Source organism: Arachis hypogaea, chromosome 4 (genome assembly GCF_003086295.3).
Source record: "Arachis hypogaea cultivar Tifrunner chromosome 4, arahy.Tifrunner.gnm2.J5K5, whole genome shotgun sequence".
NCBI classification, from domain to species: Eukaryota; Viridiplantae; Streptophyta; class Magnoliopsida; order Fabales; family Fabaceae; genus Arachis; species Arachis hypogaea.
This window is the reverse complement of record NC_092039.1, coordinates 92,924,552-92,933,961: the sequence shown is the minus strand read 5'-3', so window position 1 is coordinate 92,933,961 and position 9,410 is coordinate 92,924,552. Positions and strand designations below refer to the sequence as shown.

Genomic DNA, 9,410 nt, shown 5'->3' with positions numbered 1-9,410 from the left:
GGTGCATCAAGACCATTTCTATGAAGTTGTGGCCTTGAAGAAGGTGATCCCCGAGGTACCCTTTTCACTCAAAAAGGGTGAATATCCGGAGATCCGCCATGAGATCCGAAGAAGAGGTTGGGAAGTTCTTACCAACCCCATTCAACAAGTCGGAATCTTGATGGTTCAAGAGTTCTATGCCAATGCATGGATCACCAAGAACCATGACCAAAGTGTGAACCCGAATCCAAAGAATTATCTTACTATGGTTCGGGAGAAATACTTGGATTTTAGTCCGGAGAGTGTGAGGGTGGCGTTCAACTTGCCTATGATGCAAGGAGATGAGCATCCTTACACTAGAAGGGTCAACTTTGATCAAAGGTTGGACCAAGTCCTCACAGTCATATGTGAAGAGGGCGCACAATGGAAGCAAGATTCAAGAGGAAAGCCGGTCCAATTGAGAAGGCATGACCTCAAGCCCGTGGCTAGAGGATGGTTAGAGTTCATACAACGCTCAATCATTCCCACTAGCAACCGGTCCGAAGTTACCCTAGACCGGGCCATCATGATCCATGGCATCATGATTGGAGAAGAAATAGAGGTTCATGAGGTTATAGCCCAAGAACTCTATAAAGTGGCGGACAAGACCTCCACCTTGGCAAGGTTAGCCTTCCCTCATCTCATTTGTCACCTCTGTTATTCAGTTGGAGTTGACATAGAGGATGACATCCCCATTGATGAGGACAAACCCATCACCAAGAAAAGGATGGAGTACACAAGAGATCCTACTCATCATGAGATCCCTGAGATTCCTCAAGGGATGAACTTTCCTCCACAAAACTATTGGGAGCAACTAAACACCTCCCTAGGAGAATTGAGTTCCAATATGGGACAATTAAGGGTGGAGCACCAAGAACACTCCATCATCCTTCATGAGATTAGAGAAGATCAAAGAATCATGAGGGAGGAGCAACAAAGACAAGGAAGAGACATTGAGGAGCTCAAGCACTCCATAGGATCTTCAAGAGCAAGAAAGAGCCGCCATCACTAAGGTGGACCCGTTCTTTGATTTCCTTGTTATTTGTTCTTCTGTTTTTCGAATTTTATGCTTATGTTTATCCATGTTTGTGTCTTATGATCATTAGTGTCTTAGTGTCTATGCCTTAAAGTTATGAATGTCCTATGAATCCATCACCTTTCTTAAATAAAAATGTGCTTAATTGAAAAAGGAAGAATTGCATGAATTTTGAATTTTATAATAGTTTAATTATTTTGATGTGGTGGCAATATTTTTGTTCTCTGAATGTATGTGTAAACAGTGCATATATATCTTGAAGTTGTGGTTCATGAATGTTGGCTCTTGAAAGAATGATGAAAAAGGAGACATGTTACTGAGGATCTGAAAAATCAATAAAATGATTCTTGAAGCAAGAAAAAGCATTTTCAAAAAAAAAAACCGAAAAAAAAGAGAAAAAAAGGAAACGAAAAAAAAAATATATATATTAGAAATAAGAGTTGTGATCCAAGGCAAATAAGAGTGTGCTTAAGAACCCTGGACACCTCTAATTGGGGACTTTAGCAAAGCTGAGTCACAATCTGAAAAGGTTCACCCAATTATGTGTCTGTGGCATGTATGTATCCGGTGGTAATACTGGAAGACAGAGTGCTTTGGGCCACAGCCAAGACTCAATAAATAGCTATGTTCAAGAATCATCATATCTTACTAAGAGAATCATTAGCACTATCTGGACTCTGAGTTCCTAAAGAAGCCAATCATTCTGAATTTCAAGGGATAGATTGAGATGCCAAAACTGTTCAGAGGCAAAAGGTTAAAAACCCCGCTCATCTAATTAATACTGATCTTCACAGATGTTTTTGGAATTCATTGCATATTCTCTTCTTTTTGTCTTATTTGATTTTCAGTTGCTTGGGGACAAGCAACAATTTAAGTTTGGTGTTGTGATGAGCGGATAATTTGTATACTTTTTGGCATTGTTTTTAGTATGTTTTTGATATAATCTAGTTAGTTTTTAGTATATTTTTATTAGTTTTTAGTTAGAATTCACTTTTCTGGACTTTACTATGAGTTTGTGTGTTTTTCTGTGATTTCAGGTATTTTCTGGCTGAAATTGAGGGACCTGAGCAAAAATCTGATTCAGAGACCAAAAAGGACTGCAGATGCTGTTGGATTCTGACCTCCCTGCACTCGAAGCGGATTTTCTGGAGCTACAGAAGCCCAATTGGCGCGCTCTCAACGGCGTTGGAAAGTAGACATCCTGGGCTTTCCAGCAATATATGATAGTCCATACTTTGCCCAAGATTTGATGGCCCAAACCGGCGTTCAAAGTCACCTCAAGAAATCCCAGCGTTAAACGCTGGAACTGGCACCCAAATGGGAGTTAAACGCCCAAACTGGCACCAAAGCTGGCGTTTAACTCCAAAAAGAGTCTCTACACGAAATTTGCTTCATTGCTCAGCCCAAGCACACACCAAGTGGGCTTGGAAGAGGATTTTTATGTCAATTACTCATTTCTGTACACCTTAGGCTACTAGTTTCTTATAAGTAGAACCTTTTACTATTGTATTAGAGAGCTTTTGATCACTTTTAGATCTTAAGTAGACTTTGGTAGCTATCTTCATTGTATGCTATCTTAGTTCCTTGGGAGGCTGGCCATTCGGCCATGCCTAGACCTTATGCTTATGTATTTTCAACGGTGGAGTTTCTACACACCATAGATTAAGGTGTGGAGCTCTGCTGTACCTCGAGTATTAATGCAATTACTATTGTTCTTCCATTCAATTCCGCTTGTTCTTTATCCAAGATATCACTTGTTCTTCAACTTGATGAAGGTGATGATTGACGCCCATCACCATTCTCACTCATGAACAAAGTGACTGACAACCACTCTTGTTCTACTAGCATTCGAGGCTCTAGTGAATATCTCTTGGATTCCTGATTGCACGATGCATGGTTGATCGCCTGACAACCGAGTGCTCGCCTGACAAACGAGCCAACCATTCCGTGAGATCAGAGTCTTCGTGGTATAGGCAAGAACTGATGGCGGCATTCAAGAGAATCCGGAAGGTCTAACCTTGTCTGTGGTATTCTGAGTAGGATTCAATGACTGAATGACTGTGACGTGCTTCAAACCTGTAACTTACTGGGCGTTAGTGACAGACGCAAAAGAGTGATTCTATTCCGGTAGGGGAGGGAACCACACCGGTGATTGGCAGCACTGTGACAGAGTGTGTGCATTAGCTTTCACTGCGAGGATGGGAGGTAGCTGCTGACAACAGTGAGACCCTACACGAGTTTGCCATGGAAAGGAGGAAGAAGGATTGGATGAAGGCAGTAGGAAAGCAGAGAGACGGAAGGGAAGGCATCTTCATATGCTTATCTGAAGTTCCTACCAATGAATTACATAAGTATCTCTATCTTTACCTTTATGTTATTTTCGTTTATCACCATCATTACCATTTGAGTTTGCCTGACTAAGATTTACAAGATGACCATAGCTTGCTTCAATACTAACAATCTCCGTGGGATCGACCCTTACTCACGTAAGGTTTATTACTTGGACGACCCAGTGCACTTGCTGGTTAGTTGTGCGAAGTTGTGTAATGCCATGGTATTGAGCCACCAAGTTCTTGGAGCCATTACCGGGGATTATGAGAGTTGTGAAAAAGTATAGTTCACAATTTCGCGCACCAGCTGGCCCAGTAGCCAATTTCAGGAAATTCAGGGAGGAACTCCTGCGTCCTCCTTTTGATAGAGTTGTCTTGCATTTGTCCCTCCATTGACTTCTTGGTGATTGGATGTTCAATGGGTATGAATTCATCTACTCCCATCTTTACCCCAGCCTCTTTGCAGAGCAAGGAGATCAAGCTTGGGTAAGCCAGTTTGGCCTCAGTGGAATTCTTGTTTGCAATTGTGTAGATCTCACAAGCAATCAGATGATGAACCTCCACTTCCTTTCCAAGCATAATGCAATGAATCATCACTGCTCTCTTGATAGTGACCTCAGAACGGTTGCTAGTGGGCAAGATGGAACGCCCAATAAAGTCTAGCCAACCTCTTGCAATTGGTTTGAGGTCTCCTCTCTTGAGTTGGTTTGGGACACCCTTTGAATTGGTTATCCACTTAGTTCCAGGGAGGCATATGTCCTCTAGAACTTGATCCAACCCTTTATCTGCTCTCACCATTCTCCTATTAAAGGATTTAGGATCATCTTGCAGTTGAGGCAATTTGAAGATTTCTCTTATTTTGTCCAGATGGAAGTAGATAACTTTCCCTCTGACCATGGTTCTGTAAGTATGGAAAGCAGTTCCAGTCATTCTCTGCTTATCTGTCAGCCACAGATTTGAGTAGAATTCCTGAACCATATTTCTTCCAACCTTTATCTCAGGGTTGGTTAGAACTTCCCATCCTCTGTTTCGAATTTGCTCTTGGATCCCCGGATATTCATCTTCCTTCAGATCAAATTTAACTTCCGGGATCACTGACCTCAGACCCATTATTTTGTGATAATGGTCTTCATGTTCTTTGGTTAAGAACTTCTCTTGATTCCAAAGATTCTTTGGATTATTCTCTTTCTTTCCTCTTAAATTGGTTTGTTTTCCTTTAGGAGCCATGATCTTAATGAATCTTGGCTTAGTGATCACGGAAAAGCACACCAAACTTAAAGGTTTGCTTGTCCTCAAGCAAAAGAAAGAAAAGAAGAGAGAGAGGAGAAGAGCAAATTCGAATGGTGTGGGGGAATGAGGAGGCCGAACGTGCTTTTATAAGGGGGAGAGAGGAGATTTCGAAAAAATTAGAAGGAGATTTGAGAAGATATGGAGAGAATTTGAGAGAAGGGTGAGTTTTTGAACAAGATTTGGGATTGATTTGAGAGAGATTTGAAGAATGATTTTGATTTTTGAAGATTTGAAGGTGAATGATGAAAGGTTGAAATGTGTTTATGTAGAAAAGTATTGGTCAAAAAAAAGAAAGTTTGAAAAAAAATTTGATCGGAAAGCAAAATCTTGGTCCCCCACCTTTCTGGCGTTAAACGCCCAGAATGGCATCCATTCTGGCGTTTAACGCCCATTTGCTAGCCAATGTGGGCGTTTAACGCCCAGCCAGGTGCCCTGGCTGGCGTTAAACGCCAGAATCCCCTTTGTCACTGGGCGTTTTGCTAAACGCCGAGGATGCTGCACACCTGGCGTTAAACGCCCAGAATGGTGCCCATTCTAGCGTTTAACGCCCAAAATGGCACCTTTACTGGCGTTAAACGCCCAGAATGGTGCCTATTCTGGCGTTTAACGCCCAAAGTACCCCTTACTGGCTGGTAGCGCGAAATTGTGATCAATACTTTTCACAAATCAAATAATCCCCGGTAATGAATCCAAAAACTTGGTGTTCAATACCATGGCATAAACACAACTTCGCACAACTAACCAGTAAGTGTACTGGGTCGTCCAAGTAATAAACCTTACGCGAGTAAGGGTCGATCCCACAGAGATTGTTGGTATGAAGCAAGCTATGGTCACCTTGTAAATCTTAGTCAGGCAAACTCAAATGGGTATGGTGATAAACGCATAAAACATAAAGATAAAGATAGAGATACTTATGTAATTCATTGGTAGGAATTTCAGATAAGCGTATGAAGATGCCTTCCCTTCCGTCTCTCTGCTTTCCTACTGTCTTCATTCAATCCTTCTTCCTCCTTTCCATGGCAAGCTTAAGCAAGGGTTTCACCGTTGTCAGTGGCTACCTCCCATCCTCTTAGTGGAAATGTTCAACGCACCCTGTCACGGCACGGCTATCCATCTGTCGGTTCTCAATCAGGCCGGAATAGAATCTAGTGATTCTTTTGCGTCTGTCACTAACGCCCTGCCCTCAGGAGTTTGAAGCACGTCATAGTCATTCAATCATTGAATCCTACTCAGAATACCACAGACAAGGTTAGACCTTCCGGATTCTCTTGAATGCTGCCACTACAAGAAAAATACCCATTCAGCCACACTTTTTTTAAGTTACATTTGAAAAGCGTAGCCTATTCTATGAATAGGCTACGCTTTTCTCCGTGTTGCCTTTTTATAAGAGAAAAGGATACACAATTGTGGCATCATTTAAAAAGTGTAGTCTTAGGTATTTTAGAAATCACTTATAAAGCGTAGCCGTATGTTGATATTTATAGGTTCACTTTTCGTATCAAAGGAGACGCTTTTAGAGAGTAGCCTATTTATTAAGTTTTGGGTGCGTTTTAAAAGTGATGCCTAATGTATATAGAACAAAAAATTTGACACTTGATAAATTTTATGCCTAATATAAAATCTTATGCGTTTTAAAAGTAATCTTTATAGCATTATATTTGAATTCTAAATTATTATCCTATCATCAATATTTTGTAAATTTGTTATATTACTTGTATATATTTTTCTCTAATCTATCAAATCAAAACCTAATTTAATTTACCATCACAAATTTCTTAATTGATACCCTAATTTCATAAGACGCACACTACATACATTGAGAGAAAAGGAAAGAAATAGTGAAGAGAGAAAGGGGAGCTCGAAGGGGGGAGAAGAAAGATCGAGAGGGGGAGATGGAGAAGTCGGGAGTCGGGGAGTAAGGGAATAGGAGGAAGACGCTGGGATGATCAAGAAGGCTTCGACTTTGTCATCCTCGTGCATCCGTCGCTGCTACCATCATCGATCAGAGCTGCTGCGCGTGGAGAGAAGGGGAGATGACGTCGCTGTTTCTGTTTGGGATCGCCGCCGCCGTTCAAGTCACTACAGGAGGAGGACGCCACTGCGTGAAGCGAGGTGATGAGCGAAGTAGAACGTGTACAGGAAGAAGGAGAGCACGACGACTAGGAGGAGGCAGCGTCGCCGCCGTTGCTACTAGGGTTTGTCTTTGGAATCCCTGGTCGCCGCTATCGTTGCGCGTGAGTCAATTCTGTCCTAGCTGCTAGAGTTACCATTTCTGAACCCTTGCCGCTTTGAAATGATCCGGGCTCGGTCTCTAATATTCCTAATTATACTATATTCGTTGGAATCGCCACAATTGGAGCTCATCGCTAGAGAAGACAAACTGTTGCTCTATCTTCTTCATTTTGACTCTGAACCTCCATTCATAACCCTGTAATGTTTCCACTCTTATTCTATTTAGCATTTTGTTTCTCTGCTATATTCTTATTTTAATTACGATAGCCGATACCTTTGTTTTAGTGTTGCTGTGTTCTGCTAAAGCTGTCAAAATTGTTGTTGTTGCGGGTGTGATCATGGTTGATGCTGCTGTCGCGTCCCAATTATGTTGGAATTGTTGCTGCTGCTATGAATTCAAAAAAATCAGGTTTATCGTGGTTAATTCCTTCCGGTTTAGCTAATCGAGGTAGGGGTTTAAAATGATTTCAATTTAAGAATGCCTACAAGGTTTATTGAATAACTGCAAATAGATTTAATAGCTGTGAGTAATTGATTGATTATGTGAATATTGAATTGTGGCTGAAATTGTGATTGGAATGGTTAAGATTGTGATTTGGAATTGTTGATTAGTGATATTGATTGGTTATGTGGATTGGGAATTATTTGATGACTAATTGTTGAGAATTTAGTGGGTCTGGCTCGACGTGGATTCAGCATTGCAGAGGTTATACTAACCAAAATTTTAAAATTACTTGTCTTTGATTGTTTTTCATTGCAACTAAACTTCTCTCTTGTTTAATTATCCAGATCAGGAACCTTAAAGCAGCCTATCGGAAGATATTCATGCGTGCTGATGCAAATGTCGGGTCATTCGAGGATAGGCTTGTCGAAGTGATATTTCTCTGTTTTGCTTTATCGGTTTTAGGTAGCCATGATTTGTAGTAACTTAGCAATGTCACATTATAGATATAATTGCGCTGGTGTGGTTAACCACCCCCTTCCCCCGGTGGCACACGCAAAAAAAAAAAGAAAAAGCAAAGAAAACTGCATGTTGCCTTTTGTCTGATATAAATTTCTAACCTAAGGTTGTTGATAAATAGATCTCTTTTATTTCACAAGATATATATTTTTAGTGAGAATGTGAAAGAAAGCATTAACATTGTACTGTGGCAATTTTTCCGTATGGTTTGCCACATGGATCATGATTGTTAAAAAATATTAAATAGAAGAAAGATACTTTCAAAAACTTCAGGGTGTAATGCATTGTGGATTAATGCTTTGGTGTTTGCTCTACGGTGTTAAATTAAGTTAACATGGTTGCCGTTTCTTTTTTCATTTTTTTTTGTTTTGGAAAACGGGTCTGCATGTGAAGGAAATCATTGTTGTGTTGAGTATCTTATTATGTTTTACCATAATTGTAGGCCATGTTGCTGGATTTTGTGCTCTGTGTGTAATACAGAATCATGTAAGTTGTGCACTGCATGCATCTGGAAGAACATTATCCCCCAAGGATCTGGTTGGGAATCTGCGGTGTATCCTTATGTTTTGAGTTGTTTGTTTATGGACAAGCAGTTAAGAATGTTTCTTTTATTTTCACCTTCATGTTTCTTTTTGGGAAATTTGATAAGAATTAGGTTGCCTTCCTAAAAATATCCTGTTGCACTGTGTGTTTGTTTCTTTACTTGGTTTTTGACACTAAGTATATGGAAATAAACTCTTGGCTTAGGCATACTTGATGTGCTATAGTTTGTTAGCCGAGTAGTATCACTTATTTTCATATTAGCGTGAACTTTGTACTTCATGACCTTAGATCAGGCATATCACGAAATTTCCAAAATGCAAGCCAGGAGGATGCACATGAGTATATGGTCAACTTACTTGAGTTAATGCATAAATGCTGCCTGCCTTCTGGTGTTCCAAGTGAATCACCTAGTGCTTATGAGAAAAGTTTTGTTCATAAAATATTTGGTGGTCATCTGCGAAGTCAGGTTAGATTCCTTGACTGCTGGTTTATTTTTTGTGAGCGAGGTCATTACTAATTGAGTTTAGAAATGGTCTGGTAAATATGTAACCCATAAATTGTGATCTGTATAGGACAATATTTCTCTATAATTTTCCCCCTGTAATGACTGATTGTCGTATACTTATGTGGTTGCTTTCTCTTAGGTGAAATGTCAGCAGTGTTCCTTTTGCTCCAACAAGTTTGATCCATTCTTAGATCTAAGCCTCGAAATTTTCAAGGCAGAATCATTGCAGAAAGCACTTGCAAATTTCACTGCTGCAGAATGGTTGGATGGAGGGGAGAGGCAATACAATTGTCAAAGATGCAAGCAGAAAGTTAGGACTCTGAGACATGTATGGTTGACTAATGATTTTTATTAGAAGATACTTTTATTGGCTAAGTGATATTATGGTTTTGATATGGCTATGCTTACTTTAGTTTGAGATGTATGAATTTTTACTGTTAACTTCATTCTTGTACTTTTGGATCAATATTATAAATATATTTTAGTTAGAGATAA

The 9,410-nt window shown here is 40.1% G+C and overlaps 1 protein-coding gene across 4 annotated transcripts; it reads left to right on the top strand.

Moving 5' to 3' along the window:
* Window positions 1-6,409: 6,409 nt before the first annotated feature.
* On the top strand, window positions 6,410-9,410 carry LOC112796980 (ubiquitin carboxyl-terminal hydrolase 23-like). Of its 4 annotated transcripts, none has more exons than XM_025839689.3 (6): window positions 6,459-7,104; window positions 7,192-7,354; window positions 7,696-7,813; window positions 8,310-8,420; window positions 8,704-8,876; window positions 9,055-9,410. In XM_025839689.3, exons 3-6 carry the CDS (start codon window positions 7,732-7,734, stop codon window positions 9,268-9,270), a joined length of 582 nt encoding a protein of 193 aa, XP_025695474.1. In that variant the 5' UTR covers window positions 6,459-7,104; window positions 7,192-7,354; window positions 7,696-7,731; the 3' UTR covers window positions 9,271-9,410. The 4 variants fall into 4 exon arrangements, with proteins under 4 accessions (XP_072091815.1, XP_072091814.1, XP_025695474.1 ...); XM_025839691.3 differs by having other exon boundaries at window positions 6,460-7,104; window positions 7,696-7,779; window positions 8,699-8,876; XM_072235714.1 differs by having other exon boundaries at window positions 6,410-7,104; window positions 7,192-7,779; window positions 8,699-8,876.